Source organism: Ustilago hordei (assembly GCF_900519145.1).
Source record: "Ustilago hordei strain Uho2 genome assembly, contig: UHO2_contig_06, whole genome shotgun sequence".
NCBI lineage: Eukaryota > Fungi > Basidiomycota > Ustilaginomycetes > Ustilaginales > Ustilaginaceae > Ustilago > Ustilago hordei.
The window spans coordinates 250,853-273,466 of record NW_024545253.1 but is presented as its reverse complement, the minus strand read 5'-3'; the positions used below and the strand labels follow the sequence as shown (position 1 = coordinate 273,466).

At 49.6% G+C, this 22,614-nt stretch overlaps 6 protein-coding genes across 6 annotated transcripts; 3 read left to right on the top strand and 3 right to left on the bottom strand.

Moving 5' to 3' along the window:
- Positions 1-224: 224 nt before the first annotated feature.
- Positions 225-1,685, top strand: UHO2_03548 (uncharacterized protein; the record flags this gene model as incomplete). The annotated part of the gene is made up of 1 exon (XM_041554154.1): positions 225-1,685. One exon carries the CDS (start codon positions 225-227, stop codon positions 1,683-1,685), a length of 1,461 nt encoding a protein of 486 aa, XP_041410088.1.
- Positions 1,686-1,789: 104 nt separating this feature from the next.
- On the bottom strand, positions 1,790-5,023 carry UHO2_03547 (uncharacterized protein; the record flags this gene model as incomplete). The annotated part of the gene is made up of 1 exon (XM_041554153.1): positions 1,790-5,023. One exon carries the CDS (start codon positions 5,021-5,023, stop codon positions 1,790-1,792), a length of 3,234 nt encoding a protein of 1,077 aa, XP_041410087.1.
- A 929-nt stretch (positions 5,024-5,952) lies between these two features.
- UHO2_03546 (uncharacterized protein) lies at positions 5,953-6,948 on the top strand (the record flags this gene model as incomplete). The annotated part of the gene is made up of 2 exons (XM_041554152.1): positions 5,953-6,026; positions 6,111-6,948. 2 exons carry the CDS (start codon positions 5,953-5,955, stop codon positions 6,946-6,948), a joined length of 912 nt encoding a protein of 303 aa, XP_041410086.1.
- A 5,156-nt stretch (positions 6,949-12,104) lies between these two features.
- UHO2_03545 (uncharacterized protein) lies at positions 12,105-13,889 on the bottom strand (the record flags this gene model as incomplete). The annotated part of the gene is made up of 1 exon (XM_041554151.1): positions 12,105-13,889. The coding sequence occupies one exon, from the start codon at positions 13,887-13,889 to the stop codon at positions 12,105-12,107; it is 1,785 nt and encodes a 594-aa protein (XP_041410085.1).
- Positions 13,890-18,075: 4,186 nt separating this feature from the next.
- On the top strand, positions 18,076-19,554 carry UHO2_03544 (uncharacterized protein; the record flags this gene model as incomplete). The annotated part of the gene is made up of 1 exon (XM_041554150.1): positions 18,076-19,554. The coding sequence occupies one exon, from the start codon at positions 18,076-18,078 to the stop codon at positions 19,552-19,554; it is 1,479 nt and encodes a 492-aa protein (XP_041410084.1).
- Positions 19,555-19,828: 274 nt separating this feature from the next.
- Positions 19,829-21,835, bottom strand: UHO2_03543 (uncharacterized protein; the record flags this gene model as incomplete). Its single annotated transcript, XM_041554149.1, has 1 exon — positions 19,829-21,835. The coding sequence occupies one exon, from the start codon at positions 21,833-21,835 to the stop codon at positions 19,829-19,831; it is 2,007 nt and encodes a 668-aa protein (XP_041410083.1).
- Between the last annotated feature and the right edge of the window lie 779 nt (positions 21,836-22,614).

The window sequence follows — 22,614 nt, the reverse complement described above, 5'->3', positions numbered from 1 at the left end:
CGAGAAGGTTTAGATACACCTGATTTGAAATCGGATCCGATCGCAACTTTTGCCCATTTCTTCAGACAAAAACTTGTTCGGTCTAACATCAACGCCTTTTGCCTAGATGGTCCGTGCACAAAACAATTGCTTTCATTTCTGTTGCCTCTTTTTTTCTCGCACTTCCTCCTCCTCTTCATCGTACAACCATCAACATCCATCGCAGCACGAAGGGTAAGCCAACCATGGACATCCCTCTATCATCCGATGCTCTGGATCTTTCCTTCCATCCAGACGAAAACAAAAACCTACTCGCTGTAGGACTCATCTCAGGTAAAATCCAACTGATCAATTATGACGACTATGCTTCTGCCCCTTCCTCCTCTCGCACGCCCGCACCCGCCTCCTCCTCGCCACCCTCAAAGAAGATCCGCACCTCCTCTGATCCCGTCACCACCTCACCAGCCAAACTTTACGAAAAAGTATGGATCTCCCGTCCAAGCAAGAAATCATGTCGAGGCCTAGCATTTCACCCCACCACCCCGCACATTTATAGTATTAGCAAGGACAAAAGCCTGTTCAAGACAGATGTAGAGACCGGCAGAGTGGTTGACAGTTGGATCAGGGTCCATGATGCAGCACCGAGCCGCGTGTTGCCGATAGATGAAGGCATGGTTGTCACGGGTGATGACGATGGAGTTGTAAGACTTTTTGATCCTAGAAAGGGGGGAAAGGGAGGGCAAGTTAGGAAGTGGGAACATCATTTTGATTGGATCACCGATCTCCTTTTCCTCCCTGATCTTCCCATTCCGAAAAAAGGCAAAGGGCAGGCGGCAGGGAGGAAAAGTAAAACTCAGCTTAAGAAGCAACGGAAGAAAGCACGACAAGCTGCACTAGTCAAAGCTCAGCAGGATCAAAGTGATGAACAGAGTCAGGGGGAGAGTAGTGACGAAGATGCGGGAGAGGAGGAAAAGAGACAAGGTAGGCAAAGATTAATGGTAACCTCTGGAGACGGTTCCCTGTCTAGCATAGATCTAAGATCTTCAGGACCAACCTCTTTCGAATTATCCCAAGACCAAGAAGACGAACTGCTCTCCATCACTTGCATCCGCTCTTCGTCAAAGTTAGTTGTTGGCACACAACTCGGCATTCTTTCGCTTTGGAACCCGTCTCGAGGCTTACTGGATCACGTCGATAGAGTTCCGGGTCACCCAGCTTCCGTCGATACACTCGTCACTCTGGACAACGAGACTGTTTTGACTGGTAGCTCAGATGGACTTGTGAGGGTTGTTCAAATATTGCCGAGTAAGTTGTTGGGTGTGATTGCAAGTCATGATGGCTTACCAGTGGAAAGGATGAGAAGAAAGGCCAATGTGTTGGGTAGTATTGGTCATAGTCATGCCGTTAAATTTACTGATTTGACTCCCTTGTTGGATGATGACGATGGAGAGGGGGAAGGGGAGGAGGCAGAGGCGGGACCATTGGGGGTTGTTGGGTTCCATCCGGATGCGCATAGTGATGATGATCAAGAAGAGGAACAAGAGGAGGACGAGTTTGCCGGGTTACAAAACCAACCTTCCCCCGACGACTCCGACCAAGATGACGCAGAGGCTAGCGAAGAGGAGGAGGAAGAGTCAGAAGAAGAAGCACCACCATTCTCGAAGGGAAAGAAGGGCAAAAGTCAATCATTCTTCACCGACCTCTAACCCCATACCACACACACACACACACACACACACACACCATTGCAAACAATCATAAAAAAAGCTTCATCATTGCATGGATTGATCAGATCCCCTATACTTTGAGCCTAGACATGATGATCCATCTTTGTCGGCTGTGCACTAGTCAAGTTCATCAATATCGCCGCATCTCTTGCGGTCAACTGTTCCGGATTTGGCCTAACTTTCGCCCTTTGCGTCCTAGCTCTACTTGTTGGACTCGGTGGTCTCGGTGGTGGATTCATCCTCTGAGCTTCCTTCAAACTAATAGTGGCATTGTTATAACTGCTTATCACTGGGAAGCTATGATCCCTACCAATCGTACTCTTCATTAGCATCTTCATCCATTCTCGAACTAGGATTGGATCTTCACTGGAAAAGTAATGAGGTTTTTCAGTTTCGTGGAGAATCTTGAACCCGTACTTTCCTGGATTTGTGTTTTCGTCGGCGATAACTTTGTATCCGTTCATATTGACGTAGCCTTTGATCTTCTCAGCATGGGGATCGCGTAGGATGACCAGATCGGGACCTTTGAGGGCAAGATAACGAGGTTTCCAGGAATTGTACCGTTCGCCTTTTTTCTTTATCCATCCTTCCAGATCGACTGGTTGGATGCGAGACATTACTGGACCATCTGCTGTACCGGTACCTGCGCCTGTACCGACAGCGGCAGCGGATGCGGAAGGGGTAGGAGGAGCGTCGAGTCCAGCTGAACCGATCGAAGTGGGACGAGCGTTGGTTGGCATTCCCATTCCCATATTCGCTTGTTGTTGGTGTTGTTGAGATGTACCAGGCATTCCAGGAGCCATACCACCACCGGTGGATTGACGCTGTCGTCTTGCCGTATCCCCATTACTATCAAAGTGAGGACTGGAAGTCGGCAAGGAGATCTGATCCTTAAAGTTGCTCTGCGAGGATTGATTGCTGATATTCTTCGAACTCCTCGCAAACCCAAGTCTCGAGAGGGTACCTTTGCTACTCCTACCATCATCATCACCAACACTAGAAGCTGGTCCACCAACTACACTGTCAGCTCTAGCCGCTTGGTTAGGAGGAGGCTTGCGATTACGTTGACCAAGACCGAAGAAGCTCGATCTGTTGTTCTTCTCCGAAGCCCCCGCCGATCCAGTCGATTCTCGCTTGCGTGGAGATGTAGGGAGAGCACCCAGCTTGTCTTCATACGGACCACCCGCACCCGCACCCGCACCTGCACCCGCACCCGCACCGCTTGTGGGAGCATATCTTGGATTCTGCATAGCACCAAACTGCGAAGTGCTGGTAGGCGAAAGAGAAACATCTCCACTCGGAACACGCGATCCGTGAGCCAACTGACCCGCTTGCTGTGCTTGCCACGCGGCCACACCTGCCGGACCAGCAAAACCTTGTCCACCAAACCCACCAGCCTGAGCTGGACCACCAAACGAGTCTCGATCGCCACCAAAACTTCCCGGTCGACTGGAAGTCGGCGCGAAACTCTGATCCAAACTCGTCTCAGCCATCCTAGCGCTCAAGCTTCGACCATCAGCATTGCTGCCGTTGTGCGAGCCCGGATTGTAGGGCGAGTAAGTGGAAGTTCCAGGTGCACCTGGAGCAATGAGCGCTGGACTACCAAGTCCTTCATTCTGCACAGACTGAGATAAGCCAGGAGTGGTAACAGCACCGGGAACTTGAGAACGAAGCTCTTTGATACCGTTGGCGACTTGAAAACGCTTGCCGAAAGCAACAATCTCAATCTCTTTGAGGATGTTGATGTCCATTTCGAGCAAGACGTCTCCCGAGATCTCGTGTTCGCGGAACTTGCTGACGACGGATGCTTCGTCCCAACCTTTGGAGCGTGCCCATTCGACGACTTGGTCGACACCCCACTCTGTCGGGTCACCGGCGATGTTGGCAGATACGGGAGCGGGAGATTTGGTGCCCGCAGCAGCTGCGGGAGTGGATGCTGCGGGAGTGCTTGATCGTGGTGTGTCATTGTCGGTCCCAGCAGCGATCGAAGTGGCAGCAGTGGCAGTGCCGGTGGCTATGCCAGTGCCTGGACCTGTCTCTGTGCCGGTTCGAGTACTATCACCAGCGACAGATCGAGCACCGTCGTCAGCGGCTGCTGGTACTGCTGCACTTCCGGTAGTGGATGCATTGGCCGATCGTTCGTGGTTTGCAACGGCAGCAGCGGTGCTACCGAGCGCAACAGCACCCGCACCAGCCGCCAAAGCGGGAACAGTGCTCGAAGTGGACTGGGAAACGGGTGCTACAGCGGTAGTGTTGGTGGGAGCACTCTCGACATCTGGTGTGAGCGAGGAAGCAATGTCATTGGAAGTGAGAGGCGCCAGAGCTGGTGTCTCTGCCTGCACAAGACTAGACTGTGGTTGGACTGGCGATTTGGCAGTAGCTGCGAGATGATCCTCCACGATCCCCTGCAAATGCGAAGTGGGAGGTTTGATCTCCCTGGCAGCCGTAGCCTCGGTGGGAGTCGGGGCAAGGTTGCCAAAGAGTGGACTATGAGTCTTGTCCTGGAAATCATCCAAGAAGCCGACCGATCCTTCGCTATCACTCTCATCGCTCATATCCACGCCAGCGATAGGAGGCGCTTTTGACTTTTCTTCAGATGGATGCAATTCACCAGCGGCCAACTTGGCCTGGCGTTCCTTTTCCACTTGAAGCAACAGCTGACGTTGACAAGCTTCTTCCTGCTCAAATTGACGCTGTGCTTCTGCTCGTATGCGCTGTTCCTGCTGCTTTTCACGCTCTGCATCGTTGGCGAGGTTCTTCTGTGCATTAGCTGCAAGTGCGGCACGAGCGGCGATGGCTCTGTTGGCAAAGTTGTCGGATTCGCCAAAGTTGTCGGATTGATCATCGGCGTCAGTTGGCTCGCTGGTGAAAGAAGCTCGAGAAGCATGAGCATTGGGATTGCTGCCAACTGTTCCTCCTGCACGAGCATCAGCAGCAGCGGAGGTGCTTCCGTTGAGGCTAGATGGTTTGCGATCGCTTTGGAGTTCTGTAAGAGCATTGTCGATGTCGGCCATGGTGGAGTGCATTACGCCGGGTTTTGCGCAGGAGCCAAGAGCTTGAGGTGTGCCAAGCGCATCTGGAGTTGCGTTGTCGGACTTGGCGCTTAGAGCAAGATTGCGATCGAGAGTGGTATAAGTGAAGGGGAAGAGACCGGTGTGACCGCTCTGGTTGGTGCCTTGCCACCAGCCATCTCCGAACTCGTCATCCTTTTCAACGACGAAGATGCACTCTCCAGCCTTGAACGAGACCTCATCTGGGTTCTCGGCTTCAAAGTCGTGAAGCGCCCAGACGCGATCGACGGCTTTTGTGGATGCCATGATGGGGTTCTATGCCTGAGAGGCGGATCAATTCTAAAAGCTTTGATTACGGGCGGGACGTTGGCCTTGATGGATGCGGAAGATGAGCGAACGGAGTAGAGGTCGAATTGTGAACGAGAGAGCAACCTATACGATGGACACGATGCCGTGCGGATGGAAGGAAGAGGGCAACAGGCAGAAGCCTGCAAGTCCGTGATGGAGGCAGGAGAGCAAGAAAGCAATGAATGCACGCCCTTGGATTGGTAACGGCCACCTGATTGGGCTTTGAATCGACGCCCTTCCACGTCCAAGCTAGAGGAGTCGACAGTCGAGATGTGGGATATCGAGACGGGAAAGGGGGGCGAAGGAATGCATACAATGGCTATGTGGGGGAGAGAATGAAAGCCAAACGCAACTCAAACTGAGCTCAGATCGACGGGCGCAGAACAACGGGAAGCATAAACGCACGCAATTCTATCTCTTTCTTACTCTCGTGCGAAAACATTCAACCGTCAGTTATCGCTCTTGCCAACGCGTCAATATTGGAGAGAGAGAGAGTTGAAGATGCGTCGGCACCACAACGGGATAACGGGGTCCGCGGAGTGCAAGCGAGACCTAAATGAATGTCTAATGGGAAAGGCTGCACACAGTCAGAAATTCATGTGGGATGCACATGCATTGCCATGATGACATGCATTGGATAACAACTCAGGGGTGACCAAGAGCAATGACTCATCATGGATAAACATGGGATTGGAAGCAATCATCAGATATATATATATGCATATGTTTATGCACACAGTAGCATACAATATAAGTACTCAAGGAGTTATACAACTGTGCAGTTGAGCTTGCAAGAAGCTCCAATCTGTTGCATTTCACTTGTCATCTTCAACTGATTAAGAGTCTGAAGCCCTACTGACTGAGGTAACAGGGAACCCTTCATCACCATGACAGACAACACTGAAATACAAGCAGGTGCAAGTAAAGCCAAAGGAGGTAGAAAGGGTAAAGTTCCTCAACTGTGAGTTCCCAATAACAACACCACCAATGAAACTGAAAATGAAGTGACTGATGAAGAAACCGATTCCAATCCTGATCAAAACAGCAGCAGCAAACGATACAACTTTCGCACTCTGGTGAAGCTCCTCGAGCCAGTGCCCAAGTTAACGTCACAAAGCTACTATAGTTGGAATGTCCACATCAAGTCTTTCCTTCAATCTGTTCCCCATGCCATGAAACACCTTGAGGGAACATATGACAAGAACCACCCCAAGTGGAATTGTGTATTTGATGATGCCCTCACAAATGCAGTACATGGCACTATCGACACCACTGGAGAACACAACATCAACTACCTAATCCTTGACATCATTAGGGAATATCACACTTTCCACCAGATCTGGAAGAAGATTGAAAATGGATTAACCAATGAGGCCATCATAACCTCATGTCGAATCGCCCTCATAGCCCAGCTAGGCAAGCTCAGAATGTACAATTCCAATGTCTGGAAGCTCATCCAGGAAATTAGGACAATCCAGACAGAGAGCAGCTTACTGGGAAAACCATTTGCAGATGACACCTTGTTTTTGACCCTACAGAAGTGCACTATCTGCCACCCTGTGTATAAAGAAATGGTTGCCACTATCAGTCAACTCACTTTCAATGCACTCACTACAACCCTAACCATCCAACAATCAGCAGTTGAGAATTATCCCGCCCAAAAGATTGACCCTCACCAGGCTAGTGCCAGAGTTGCTGGCAGCAACAACCAAGAGGAACCAGCTGTGAAGGATGAGAAGGATGAAGACAATGCCAATGCCAAAGTTAGTGTTCGACCTCGAAAGCTCCAGTGCTGGGTCTGCAAGCAACTGGGACACAGGATTGGCCAGTGCGATGCTATGGTAACCATCCTGGAGAATTCTCCCCTAGCCAAAACCAAATAGGAACCATGGTGCTCCTTTGCACCAAGTTGGCAGAGGCCCCCTGGCTCTAAAAGAGCCCCTCACTGGATCTTAGACTCAGGGGCCAGTTATCATATGGTTAATATCTACAGTATGCTCATCAATCCTAAAACTTGCCGAAAACATGTATTCACAGCCAGAAGCGAAGTTTTAGAAGCAACAGCTATTGGAGATGCCAGCATATCAACAAGTAACGGAGATGTACTACTCCATCATGTACTATATGTTAGGCACCTCAATATTAACCTTTTGTCAACCAACTCATTAACAGATGAAGGAGCACGAGTGATATTGGATTCCACCAGTGGGCAAATACACCTAGCGAACGGTATGCTACTCAAGATGACCAAGAATCACAAGCGAGGACTTTTAGAGTTCCGAGGTGATCCATGGCAAGAGAATGCAATGATCACATCAACATCATTATTTGAGGGTGTTAATGAAGATTTCAAGCAGATAGAAAGCAAAACCAGGATATCTAAGCAACAACTATGGCATGAGCACCTAGGGCACCCAGGTCGAGATAAGACAAGGGCCATTACCAACCTTTTAAAGGAAAAGAACATGGCTGAATTGGATCCGGATATGACCCAAACATGTGAGCAATGCATCCGATCCAAGAGTACAACAGCTCGAATGGGACAAGGTAGTGGTGAGAAATCCATCTCCCCACTTGACCTCATCCACATCGACTTGATAGTTGATTCCTCACATGCAGCAGAATATACATGCACACTGGTAATGGTTGATGACCATAGCAAGTACATGTATGTGCAGCCCTTATTACGGAAGAGCCATGCGTTCTCCAAACTCCAAGCCATAGTATCATACCTTGAAACACAGATGGGAAAGAGACTGAAAGCCATATGATCAGACCAAGGAATGGAGTGGTGAAGCAATGACACACTTGACTGGGCATACGATAAAGGTATAGAATGGCAGATGACAGTCAGGTACAACAGCAAGCAAAACAGATGCGTGGAAAGAATGAACAGAAGTCTAGGAGAAAAGATGAGGATGCTACTTGTCATGGGCCTGGATGCTCAAGAAGCAGGAGGGTCACTGGTTCATATGGAAGGAGCACAGGTATCGAAGATCTAGTCGATACCAGTAGAGAGCATGGTCGTAGTGCAGTCTCCATGGAGACCATGGACTCCTATGGACTCACATGCAAAGGAGAACCGAGCCACATGCGAGGAGGGCCAGGCACAGCCACGAGGAGGACCAAGCTCAAGGAGCAGGCACAGCCATGAAGAGGACCAAGCTCAGATGGTTACCACTCAGGGGCTCGAGAGACAAGAGTCATAGGACACTGGCAAGCAGGTCCTGAGGAAGAGGAGCAGTGTTGAGGGAGTCGACACCAGGTCATGAGGAGGAGGAGCAGTGTTGAGGGAGTTGACACCAGGTCATGAGGAGGAGGAGCAGTGTCAAAGGAGTCGACACCACTCAAGAGGCACAGGGGCGCCAAGCAGGAGAGGCCCCTGAGCAGTACTCGATGAAGAAGGTACTCTCTGGAGAGAGAGCAGGAGCAGCATCGCTGGTGATGCTGTGAAGAGGTATATAACCATGCTTTCTCATCATCATAGGTCGAGTGGATCCTCATCCACTCTACTCACCATATAACTAGTTATCACTTCAGCATAAGTATACATTAGTTTCAGTCAGCATAGCAGCAATCTATCAAGGTTGCTCCTCATCGTAGTGTGTGTGTTGTATCACCACTACCTGATGTCCGAAGGTGCCCATAGCAGGTTAGCAGTCCAGATATAGATAGAACCGAAGGCAGTAGTCCACTGTGGTCCGGGGATCACTTCAAGCATCAAGTCAACACACTGGACACTCGTGTTGACGCCACCAACCTTATCACCAACACCATCAACCCCATTATCATCAACACTCACCAACCTTATCACCAACATCATCAACCTCATCATCATCAGCACTCACACCAGACCTTGGTGTCATCATAACCAAAGCATTGATATTGATTGTGCCGAGCTACCCCTGAACGGAGTGTCCACAGAGGTCAGCCGAAACCTATGATAGTATATACAACGAACGCCACCTGCTGTCACTGCACAACTTGATAGTCACCGATACCGAGACAATAGCTGTCGCACAGTTTGATAGTCACCGAGTATCTCGACAGACCGACCTGGGTTTCAGGCGCGAGACCCCTGACACTACTCATGCAGAGGAAACTGCCGAGAAGCTTCTGGCCGTATGCGATCTGGGCTGTGGCATTCAAAATAAATCTCACACCCAATGTTGATGGTGAGTTCCCATACCAAGTCATGTTCGGGAAATCACTGGAGTGGCTCATAAAGTTCTTATGGGTTTTTGGATGCCTAGCATGGGTTAACATCCCTAAAGTTAAAAGAGACAGCAAGAGGTTGGACCAATGAGCAGTGGCATCCATATTCCTGGGATACAGTTTGGAAAGAAGAGGGTGGCTCTTCTATAGTCCAGACTATAATCCAAACATATTCTGGAGCAACTCCATGAAGTTCATGGAAGACAAGTGCTGGGCTGACAGAACAGAATGGCACCCAACAAGAATACAGTTGCTGCCAGCGCTAGCAGATGAGGCAGACCTCAGTGACTTAAGGTACATGAACGAAAATCTATTCAATGAAAGGGAAAGAGAGCCCCATGATGAGCATTTGGATATGAAGACAATCGATGAACCAAATGATGAAAAGGACTCCATTGAGGATATGGCAAAACATACAAAGAATGTGACTGACTCTGAAATACAGGCCAGCGACCCAATTCTTGGACTCATGGCAATGAACCATGATAGGCAGAGGAACCTGGATCTGACAGTAAGTGAAGCTTTATCTGGAGAAGACAAGCAGCATTGGAAAGAAGCAATGCGTAAGGAGCTGGATGGACTCAGAGCCATGGGCACATGGGAAATCGCCGACCTCCTGAAGGGGATGAATGCTGTCGACATGCATTGGGTTTTAAAAATCAAGACAGATGCAGATCTGATCCCAACGAAATTCAAAGCAAGACTGGTAGCTTGAGGGTTTACACAAAGACAAGGAATTGATTATATGGAGGTGTTTGCACCTGTGGCACCTATCCAATCTATCCAAGGAGTCTTAGCCATAGCAACCATGCAAGATTGGGAGGTAGACTGCATTGATGTCAAGCAAGCATATCTGAATTCGATGCTACACCACGACATGTTCTTGAAGCCGCCGATTGGGACCAAGATCCCTCCAGGAAAGCACTTAAAGTTAATCAAGGGACTGTATGGGCTAAAACAATCAGGCAGAGAATGGAACTTGGAGTTGGACTCACATTTGCGAAGCATGGGTTTTTACTGCATGCCGAGTGCACCTTGTCTGTACTCAAGAGGGACCAGGAATAATCTAACTATTATTACAGCATACATGGATGACATGCTTATAGCATCCCCCAGCTGAAAGGAGATAGATCGAACTAAGAAGGAGATAATGGCTAAATGGGGAACAGAAGATAATGGGCCAGTGAGAGAGTTTCTGGGTGTATGCATAAACTGAAACAGGGCAGAAAGGAGGATGTCCCTCGACTTATCAGCCTACATAAGAGCCATGGTGAACAAGTGGTTACAAGTGACCAGTCAGAAGTCCTGGGTACCAATGCAAGGAATAGCAAGTTTGACTGGAGAAGACAAATGTAACCCAGTAGAAGCCAAGCAATACCAGGAGTTAGTTGGACAACTACTATGGGTCTCGAATACCACATGCCCGGATATATCATTCACAGTAGGGATACTGGCAAGATACATGTCAAACCCGACCAATGGGGCATGGAGGGCAGCCATCCACCTACTTAAGTACCTGAACCAAACCAGTGAGTATAAACTCATATTTGGAGACTGATCAAACAAGCATTCAGGACATGCAGTCATTACATACATGGATGCAAATTGGGCATCAGACCCAATGAATGGATGAAGGAGCACCTCAGGGGCTGTAACATATGTACATGGGTGTCCTGTCAGCTGGAAATCGCACGTCCAAAAGTGCATGGTGTTATCAGCTGTGGAAGCTGAATTTGTTGCTGCCTCAGAGGCAGCAAGAGAAGCACTATTCTTCTCCTATCTCCTCAGGGATCTAGAGGTGGGAATGATCCAGCCAACCTTACATACTGACAGTCAAGGATGTATTCAAGTGAGTAAGGACCCAGCAAAGCATTGGAAACTGAAGCATATAGATACCAGGTACCACTTTGTTAGGGACCATGTACAGGATGGGGAAATAGCAATCGAATTTGTTAGAACAGCAAATAATGTGGCAGACATCTTAACAAAGCCACTAAAAGGGTTGGCAACATCTCAGCTAGCACAGTCATTGGGACTCAAGATGCTGTCAAAGGGGGGAGTTGAAGATGTGTCGGCACCACAATGGGATAATGGGGTCTGCAGAGCGCAAGTGAGACCTAAATGAATGTCTAATGGGAAAGGCTGCACACAGTTGGAAATTCAGGTGGGATGCACATGCATTGCCATGATGACATGCATTGGATAACAACTCAGGGGTGACCAAGAGTGATGACTCATCATGGATAAATGTGGGATTGGAAGTGATCATCAGATATATATATATGCATATGTTTATGCACACAGTAGCATACAATATAAGTACTCAAGGAGTTATACGACTGTGCAGTTGAGCTTGCAAGAAGCTCCGATCTGTCGCGTTTCACTTGTCATCTTCAACTGAGAGAGACTGAAAATGGAAAGGAGAAAAGAAAAAAAAAAGAAGAAGAAAAATGTTAAATTGCCCAACTCGGGTCAGTGTTGGTCACGTGCCCTTTCGCTCACCATTTAAAAAAAATTGCGCATCTATCCATTCGCACGATAAATCACCTTTTTTTTTGTTTTTTTGTTTTTTTGTTTTTTTTTTTTTTTTTTTTTTTTGTTTTGTTTTTGTGGTGGAATTTGCTGTTACTGTAAATTGAAATTAGAAGGCTCTTTTTCTTCTCGAATCAAATCCCGCTCAAGGCCCCGGTAAACTCACATCCAACCCTAAGCCTAGCTCAACAATCAGGCACTGGCTTGCACCGCTGCTCCAAGCCTGATCAGAAGACTAGCAGACACACAATGTTGAGTGTATGAAGCGTCTAGACTGCAATCCAATTCAAGCTTATGCCGAAGCAGAAGGAGACGCAGCAGCTCTCTTGCTCCTCAAACTCTTCAACAAGGCCAGATTGCTCTTTGCACCTGCTGGCTTCTTTACCTGTGCCATACCATGTCTTGGTGTCCAAGGTCCCAAGGAACTGTCACTGTAGAAATCCATGGGATAGTCACCGTCCAGTGGCAGATGCTTGTCTTGCGCCGGTACCTCTCCTTTGCTACCGTTCGCAGTTGGTTTGGCTGGAGTCCTACTCATCCCTAAGCCTTCCACATCCTCCTGCCAGCCCTTGATCTTGTTCACACTTACCGCTGCTTCATAAGGGCTGAGAAGCGGTTTCGGGAATGCTGAGCCCCAATCGATCGACAAACGCGGACAACTTGTCTGGATGAACGCCGAGAGATGGTCTCCAAACAGTCCCACTTTCTGCGGTGACAGTTCGGATAGCAAGATCCGCACGTGTGGGATTGGAGGAGAGTGCTGTGCTAGCGATGTGCTCAGAGATTCGAGCACTCTTAGGCTGCCTTGTCTACCAAGAGTGCCCAAGACAACACCCCATCCCGTTGCTTTCCTCCTTTCTTCCTGCAGTGCCTGAGCATCTGATTTCTGCTTGTCCATGCAAGTTTCAGGATCGAGGTCCATCGCTCCTACGCTGGCCTGAGCGAGTCGAACTGCTTCTCGGCGCATCTTGCGCATCTCGGCATGATCGTATAGCTCTCTAACAAAGCGTTTTGTGTACGGGTCGTATCGGAAAGCAGGGATGCGGGGATTGCCGATCATGATCGACTCGAGATGAAACCGTCCATCTCCAATGTAGACGATCGCATCGATGCTGTCTTTGTCCAATTTGGGGGATGTGCAGCCGAGAACTTCTCCTGGGCTGAGAGGTTTGACTTGTGGAACTGTGATTTTGTATTCTCCTGATGTCCAGGATTTCCATTTGGCTGCCTGCGAAATAGGGTCGACTGTGCCCCTTGTGGCGGATGCAGCGGTGAGAAGTAGTCGATCAGGATCAGGTTCGCCATTGACGATGGTGCCATGGGCTGAGCGATGCTGTTGTTGCTCCAGTGCCTCTCGTAGAGCGTGAATTGCGTTGATGAACTGTACTGTTCCCACCAATGCTAGATGTGTTGGGGTTGAGCTTGTTGCCGACGAATTGGACGCTTGAGCGTTGGCATCGTGAGCTTGGCCGATTTGGATCCTTGCGCGCCCAGCACTCTCATCAACCGCCTGCCTCTCCCCCTTCACATTCTGACTTCCACCCAGGATCTTTGCCCTGAACTGCTCCTTGTCGCTTGGAAAGTTGGCCCTCACCGTACTAGCCAAATGAGCAGGATCAATCGAGATCTCCACAAACACGTAGAGCGTCTTGATCGCCGTCTGATCCACTGGCACCAAACAGCTATGACCATAATGCACTAACATGTCACAGCCCAACGCCATCGCCGTATAGTCGTCCACACAGCATGCTCCGTAGGTAACATCGCCCATGATTACCGTCGTTGCCTCTGTGAACCGCTCTAGAATGTCAGCGATACCTGTAGCCCACAGCGTGAGACCTTCGGGCATCTGCAGAGCGACACATGTTGCAGATGCTTTACGAATATGGTGGATTGTTTTGTGGATCTCAAAGTTGTAGTTCCCAGGGAGGATGGAGGCGATGGCTTGGTTGACAGCGGCGTCTTGGAGGATGGAATCTGGGACTGCGTTGGCGATTCGGGGGGTGCGAGAGGGGCCAGCTTCAGAGCCAGTGGCGGTGAATCGCTTGCGTGGATTGCCTGCGTTCGTTTGCTGCATCTTTGACGCCTTCTCCCCGTATTGTGCCGATGCGATGCGGATCCTTCTCGATGGCTTTGATGTCGAAAAAAGGTTGTGTGGTGACAAGATGATGCTCAGCGACCAACCCAAAGCGAAATCTTCTAGGCGCAGCCAATGATGCTTACCAATCATTACCTGATTGTTTTGCCAAACGATCTAACAAGCTTAAGCTCAACCTCAATTGGCCTGCAAGCCATGCTTTGCGCCGATCTAGTACATGCTGCTTTTGCGGAGGACATGACATAATACATCGCATCCTCGACTTGGCTTTGGCGAAACAAGGCGACGATCTCGCTCCCATCGCCCCGCATCACTCTTTCCTTTTCCCCCAGGCGAGGGGGATCGCATTGCAGTTCGCTAGAAAATCACACCTCGCTCCTCTTGCTCGCTCCTTTTAAGTGTTGGCGCTAAACATAGCAGAGGCATGATCGTCTTGGCGAGACGTATGGATCGGCAATGGCGGAAGGCGATGATGCAACTGTAGTGCCGATTAGACTATGAGCTCTATGCAGCGGTAAGCTTTGTTCTCATCGAACCTAGAAGCGATCCAGTGTGCTATCGTATGTGTATTGCTTCTAGGTGTTTTTTTTTTTTTTTTTTTTTTTTTTTTTTTTTTTTTTTTTTAAAGTCTCCTGCCGAAGCACATAGCACACACAGACAGACACACGGCAACTTCTCAGTGCAAGGTGGGTTGCCGTTGAGGACTCAGGACCTTGCATACTTGACCCCACTGCTTCGAAAGCGCCCGAGAGAGAGACGCTAACTTAGTTAGAGTTGCGCCAGCTGCCAGAATTATAATCCTTTCGCATCGACTCTGTCTCGTGGCCTAGAATTCTCTCTTTTCTTTTTGTTCGGCGACTCCCATGGAACCCTTTCTTATGCTTGCTTTTCAACCATTGTGCAGCGGTGGATTTGTCATACGATTGGCTGTCGCCAGACTTGGCGACTCAGCCCTCGCTTCCTTCAGCCTACCTTCCAACCGGATCCAGCTGTTGTACGTAGAGGTCGTCACGAAAAAAAAGAAAAAAAAAAAAAAAAAAAAAAAGAAAAAAAAAAAGAAAAAAAAAGAAAAAAGAAAAAAAAAAAGAAAAAAAAAGAAAAAAAAAAAAAAAAAAAGAAAAAGTGGTTCGAAAGGCATAAACTCGTCGATTCATTTGCTGTTGCACGGAGAGTTTCTTGCAATAAGACCTTGTTGACCATGAAGCTTTGTTCGGCTGTGCGGCCTGGCTCATCCTGGAAGTACTATGCAAAACAAAGAGAAAAGAGGGGAGGGTGTGCAAAACGGCAGCGTCGGGGCGAAATAATCAAGAGGTGCAGCGCCGTTCTGCGTAATGAAATTTTGGGTTGTTCACCAATCGCTCTTTGTCCTTCCTGTTGCAATTGCTGATGATGGTGCGACTGTGATACAGCAGCATGATCGGCATCCCGCACAATCGCAACGGCAGCGAGAGAGGGTCGTTCAGCTGGGTCAGGGTGCAAGCTGGTGCTCAAATGATGAGCATGCAGCCGCATAGAGGGAGGAGTCGTAATTAAGCTCTCCGCCAATTGAATCGTCGTTGTCAAAGACTTGTATTTCAAATCGCACGACTCTGGGAGAGGCGGCCTCGCATACTGCGGGCAAGGAAGTGTTCCTGGACCAAGACAAAACGACGGCGGGAGAGCGATGTGCTATCGCAGGCATAGCGCAAAGAACCCTCGGAAGAGCATCTGGGTCTGCGGTTCACGAATGGTTATGAGAGGAAGCTCGCTAGGAGGAAAAGACAGCATATACGCAGACTCGAGTGTATAAGAGAGAGAGGAGAAGAGGAGCTCGGTTGCCATGCATCATGCAGTGTAACGTCTCCTGATATCCAAACTCAGAAGTGACGCAAGAGGTTGCTTCTCTCCTGTGCAGTAGTTGTGTCAAGAGGCGAGGTCTTTTGGTTTTTTTTCTTTTTGGTTTTTTCTTTTTGGTTTTTTCTTTTTGGTTTTTTTCTTTTGGTTTTTTATTTATTTTTTACTTGGGTTTTCTTTTTGCGGGGTCGAAGGCGTTTTTAGTTTGTATTGACTTAACTACCAGTGTATTCACAACGAGGATGGCTTGTAATGGAGGAATCGAAATTGGCAATTTTCGGCACATCCAAACCAACGGCGCTATTGCTTCGATTTCCTCTCCCACCATCCTCGCTTGTTTGTCGCCTTGCATCGCACTCTCCCTGTCAATCTCAACACAAATCATGCTGACCACTCACGATCAATGAGGGTTGATACGCCAGAGAAGGGGGCCCGAACCACTTCGATACTGTAAGCTCTGCTGCTGCTTGTTCAGTGCAAGACGGCGTTTCGTTTTTTGTTTGTTTGTTTTTGTAGCACCGCCAGGAACGGAAGCTAGCGAAAAACAAAGAGCAGCATCCGTTGCCGCGGGGCGGTTTCAGCTCAAGAAACTAAGGAGGAGGTACTACAAACAGCGTCTGTGCTGCCCATCATAAATACATCTCCACTCAGGTTCTCTCACTTCTCAGACCAAATGAGAAATCAGAGGGGCTCAAAGGGTGTCACCACCTCATGCCAACTCCGGTGTCGCCGAAAAATCCAACTTCTTTTTCTTTTTCTTTTTTCCGTTTTTGGGCATCAACGCAATGTTCTCGAACAAAAGGCTCCTGTCTCCTAAATTCGCCCTCAAAGTGTCGAGGCTTTTCGCTGTTGTGCAACTTTGTCTCATTGTCAAAACTCTCTCTCTCTCTCTCTCTCTTGAGGAGCAATTCCTTGGCATTCCCACAATCATTGTATTGGATTGAGCTCTAGCGAGCAAGACGCTGAGAAGTCTGGGGTACAGCAGACCATCCTTACTCTGCCTCTCTAAGCTGCTTTTGGTTGCTCCTCTCGGTCTGCCCGCCAGAAAGCATCCGTCTACAAGTGCAGTCTGCAAAGCACTTTCTCATGCGCCGCCGCTCAATCGCCCCTCTCCTTTGGGTTGAGGGTACCAGTCATTCTGGTTCCCGTGTTTGCACGACAACAACAAACTGCTGCAGCTCCCTTTGATTTCATCCGTTCAGACCAAAGCAAAGGCAACGCCAGACCTAGGATTTTGCCTTGTTCGCATAATCCATCTCTCCCCTCGCTTACAGTCCTCTGCATCTAACCATTCTTCCCTTCGTTCCTTAGCGAGACAGCGTTAGGGCATCCACCCACACAAACCTTTGCTGCGTCCAACCATATTCTCTAGGCTAGTTTACTTTTCCACCCCGCCTTTTGTGTCTTCTTCGACCTTGAGCAACTCTCTGTGTCACCCAGCCTATTGACCTGCTCTCGCTTGAAACGACAAATCTAACTTTGTCCTCTCCTCGTCCGCCCTTGGGAGAAGTACAACGGCGTGGAACAGTGGAGTGTTGTCGTGTAAAGTGCCTTGTCCGTCGCTTTGGTTGTCACCACAGATGGGCCACACGACGACGTCGTTGTCGAACAATGCTCCTGCAGCTGTAACCGAGTGAGCGTCAACCTGCTTGCATGCTCTGTCTGTGATGCGATCCTCTCTGCTCTGTGTGTGTGTCGAAGGTTCTCATGTCCTGTCTGAGAACTGCGTCTGCTCAGCCATGCCCCTCTCCAGTGCCTGCAAACTCCTCTTCCTGTCCAAGTAGTGCTTGCCCTCGCCAACCAACCCCAGGATCGGTTTCTTTCTTTGCCGGCGTTTCCCCAGATTCCTTATAACCTTGAACATCATCGCTTACCAGTCCCTTCACCCATTAATCATCATCGCCGTACACACTCTACACCTAGCCTTCTCTCGATCAACACATCGCATCGATAGAAAGCGTCGCAGCCCACCAAGTTGCCAATCTCAGGACGAAAGCTTTTTTTCGTCCCATCACCGCTCGTTTCAGGTCTTCACTGCGTCTCCACGCAAGGCAACAGCACATTCGACGCTCACAAGCCTCTTGTGCCGTTCATACTACACGCCACCAGCCGTTGCCATCCTGTCTCTTCATTCATCACGGCTACGCCATCCCATTTGGCTCATCACCGGCTCTATAAATCACGTCCAGCCCACATCCACGCCACCTTCTTGGACTCAACGACTGCCCTCTGTAGGTAGACTCGTAACCATATCTATCTTTCGAGAATCATACGACATCCCTGCAACCTTTCACTCCGATCACACCCTGTCTCCACCACCCAATCACACACAATGACATACAGCAGTGGCAGCAGCTCTTCAGGAGGCACCTTCTCGGCTGGCCCTTCTTCCTCTACCTCTCGCAGCCCGTCTGCTGAACCTACCACCTCAGCTTCTACCTCTTCCTCCTCCTCGTCATCCCGCAAGACTCGTCGTCTGACCCTGGAAGATATCCACATCCCTGCTGGTTTCGAGCTTGCCAAATTTCTTGGTCCCACTACCTCCTCTTCCTACCCTTCCGAAGAGAACATTCAGAAGGCTGCCGAAGCTCTTGAGTCCCTTCGCGGTCGCATGCCCGATGGAGCTGACGGCCAGGTTGCAGCATGTGACTACTGCCGTCGACGCAAGATCCGCTGTGATCGCATCAAGCCCACCTGCGGCTCCTGTACAGCCACTGGTCGCAAATGCACCACCGAAGACATGCTTCGCAAGCGTGGGCCACTCTCCAAGAAGGAGCGTGCTATCCTCGAGGCTGCAGGAATCATCTTCCGCGGCACCCGTCCTCATCGTCGTCGTCGAACCGCCACCACCTCGCTCGGCTCTGGTGCGGCGAGCAAGCAGCAAGAAGAGATGCTCCGAAAAGTCAAGGAGGCTGCCGGTACCAGAACAAGGTCCAACTCCACCAACGATGGCGCAGTTGCCGGATTGCTGGCAGAAGGCGGTCTCGAGGATAGCAAGAGCAGCTGTATGCAAATGCTCAGTGTTGCTACACAGGTAACGGACCTGTTTGCAGACAGCCCAGCTTCTTCCCCAAGTGACATCTCAACGGCGGATACTTTCCAGATTGATGCTGTGGCATGCGATTACTTCCTTCCTCCTCATGGTGCTCCTCTGTTGACCAAGACCATCAGCGGACACGAAAGTGATGCGCAATGGGACAACATGTGGCCTACTTTCGGTGCTCAACTTCGCAACAAGCACTCGGCCCACGATGCTGCTGCAGCATACGGTGCTGGGTTGGCACTTCCCAACTTGACCGCTTTCGCATGCAACAACAACGGCATGGACACCAAAGAGGGTCTGTTGAGGACTTCATCATCAGCAACCTTCGATGCAGGAGCATTGGACCTGTCAACAAGCCACTTCTCTCCTGCGCAATACCAGATGCTTTTCCCTCTCAGCACTGTGCCTACCGTCTCGGAACACAACGACCCCGTCGTCGCTGCCAACCTCGTCGTTCACGTTGACCTACAAATCATGGCTCCTCATCACCAGCAGGAACTCTGCCAGCCATCGGAACAGCAACAGCCATTCATCAGCTCGCAATCGAGCATGACAGCTGAAGCCATCGCTTTCCAAACCGCTATGGACCACTTTTCCCCCAAGAACGACCCTCTTTCCTCTTCTTCCTCCTCTTCAGGTGCCACCGCTGAAGCTAGCACTCCGACCAAACTCGACCAGTTCACCAGCCTCAGCGGTGATCAGTTCAGCCTCAACCACCTCCAGCAGCAGCATACACAACAGCAGCTGCCATTCTCTATCGCTTTCTAGCTTCGCATCCTTTGATTATTCCTACTTGTTATAGTTTGGCTAGGTTTTTAGTCGGTCATTTTGTATTCTGGCCTCCCTTTAAATCGAAGAGGGGGCAGCTTGTATAATTCTCGCTCCTGCGGTCGTGCTTAATCTGTTCAGATTCTTTTTACTATCACTCTTCACTATGTGTGTGTGTGTGTGTGTGTGTGTGTGTGTGTGTGTGTTTGCTCTTGTGTACATTGTATCAAATGTCTGTATTGCTCGCACCAGTACCGAACCTAGCATTCGTCTGTTAATCGATTCTTCGGCCACCTGTCACCAACGTAAACAGAAAAATGTCAGCTATCACTCCCAGATAGGTGTGCAGGGAGCAGGTCTTGGCTACATACCCATACTTGTCCTGCGGAAAAACAGTGTAATTGACATTCTCATACACATCTCTATGCTTCTCTATATACGCCGCTGTCGGGTGATCTTCGGGATCACAACTAATTCTATCCTTCTCTCCGTCTTTCTGATAAACCCTAACGTAGTCGATTCTCATGCTTGCTGGAAACTCCAAATCGGACCATTTCACTTTCTGGAAACCATCGGATAGAGCTAGGTTGATGACGATACTAACCGGTTCGGTTGGTATCAATCTCTGACCGATCTCTGTTGCTTTATTCGGGCCTAATGCTGCTCCGGATAAAGTCCAAGTTGGTTTTCGGTTCATAAACCAGGTTATCGATCCAGAACCATCTCCGTCCCAATCTGGAGTGTAGTGAACTCCCATGGTGACCGGTTGTGCACCGGAGAGAGAGTAAGCAGAGTTGGGAACGGGGGCTAGAGCTGATACTGCTTCTTGATACACCCCGCCCGTGTAAACGTTGAAGGTCATGCCGGGGTCGTGAAGCGTAGCTACTGAGGGAGCTTGAGACCAAGTGTAGTTGGCGTCGAATGGAGCAATTTGGAAGGATTGGGAAGCTGTACCATGACCACCATATACCTGCGTTTCGAAGACATCGATCTCTGGACTACTTCGACCAACGCGCACATTAGGTCCCGGGTGGTCCTCGCCTTCGCATGTACAAGCTGATGTTCTTTGCCCCTCCAGAAAACTTATCTTGTTGTGTACACTATCAGAATACAACCCATGCGCATTTATTGCAGCATATGGCCCCGTTTTATCCTGATTCGTCTGATTCGCCAATGTCCCAACATCACAACTATTATAACTATAAGGCCACATACCTTGCGTAGTCCCCGCATACCCGGCCCTACCTAAATTACCCAGCATCCACATCGCTGGCCAATACCCTTCTGTACTGAAACTACCCGGCAAAATCACCGAAGTTTCAATGTAGCCTCCCTGAAAGCAGAATTTGTTCCAAGATTGCAGCATGCCTGATTGGAAGTTTAGATTGTGCGTTTCCTTCTCTTGCAACCAAATATTCAAGAATCCCGAAGAAGTGTTAACTGCTTCCGGGCTGTACCATTCGTAATCTCCTGTAACCCAATAATGCAAATCTACGGCTTCCCAAAAAGGATCGTCTCCCGGCCAAAAAGTTCTTCCGTCCTGTTCGAATTCGTCGCTAAACACGAGATGGTATCCACTGCCATCTATCGGATTCTTCCACTCGTGTGCTGAACCAGGCGTGTCCGAGTCGATTAGAGAGAACAAACCAGGTAGTAGAGGTACCTGGCCTGAACCATTTGTTCCGCCGAGGTTAAAGAAGGATTTTGCTTTCGCATCTCCATTCTTGTACAAAAAACTATGCAAAATAGGATAGCCAGCGAAAAGCATCAGAATCGAAGAAGAGAGAAAGAAAAGAGCAAGAAGGTTGATTACACCTCGACAAGAAATGTTACAGCATCCCAAAGTGGTGGTTAGGAAGGAACGAGGTTTTTCCACTCCGGGAACATGAAGCCAGTCGTCAGGTTCGGGGGATCCATCGTAGTCGTATAGCCAAGCGATGGCGGCGTTGGCTTGGGTTGCGGCCCGTGAGGGTTGTTGTTGGGAGGAGGAATGGGAGGAGGTGGTGGAGGAGGAAGGGTAGCCTTGGGGATTTGGGATTCCTCGTTGGCCGGATGAAATTTGAGGGTTTGGCCGAGGAGGGGAGAGGATTTGAGGGGGAGATTGGAGAGGATGAGCCGAGTCCATGTGGCTCGTGTTGGAATCTGTTTCTGAGGAGGAGTTGGGTTGGTGAGGTAGAGGCGGACGAGGAGGGGGAGGGTTAGGAGAAGGTTGTGTGTTGAGTCGAAGGCCTTCGTTGCGAGCTTTTTCGGCTTCTGAGGTAAAGTCTTTTTTCGTCGCCATCGTCGTTGCTTTTCCCTGGAGTCGGAACAGGAGATGATTATGACGAGGAAGGGGAAAGATGGCCAGTCGTGACGATGCCAACTTCCAGCTTTAATGGTAGTCGAGACGAGACCAGGATGGAAGAAGAAGGACAGGCCAAGACGGCAAGCTCTTCCAGGAGGCGGTGTGAGGACATGAAACCTCCCATCCAAAGTCCCACCGCACGAACCGCAGCCGATACCGCTCAAGCCCCGTTCGGTATCGCTTTCCCACCAAAGCGTCATTGTTCAGATCTAGTATAGCGCTATGAAGCAAGAAAGGGTCATAGCCCACGTGCGAAGATGCGATGCTTTTCGCTTGCTCCTCGCCCAACACAGTCAAAATAAAACTGAGTACGTTTAGACCCACACACTCCGCCAACATAATGAAGCCTGCCGCCAACATAATGAAGTCGTCCGCCACCACTACGCAATCGGATGAGAGATCCCACCACTGAGCCCCTTTTCGACAACACTGCTGGGGCGGTGAGGTGAGATGGTGTCCTCGGTCCCACACATTTTGGCATGAAAGGAGGGGAGGAGGTGCGAGTGTGCACACGGATTGAACTGTCCGGCGGCTATTGAGCATGACACCGACGGCCGTAGGGGAGCGTGCACGTTTATACTTACGGCAATTGAAGCTGCAGAACCAGCTTGCGAATGGGTGTAATCCTGCCACCTGTGAAGCCTGACAGATTCCACGCTGCCATCATCACAATCAACACGCCACGACTGGAATAGGCAAGCAAGATAAAATCGAGA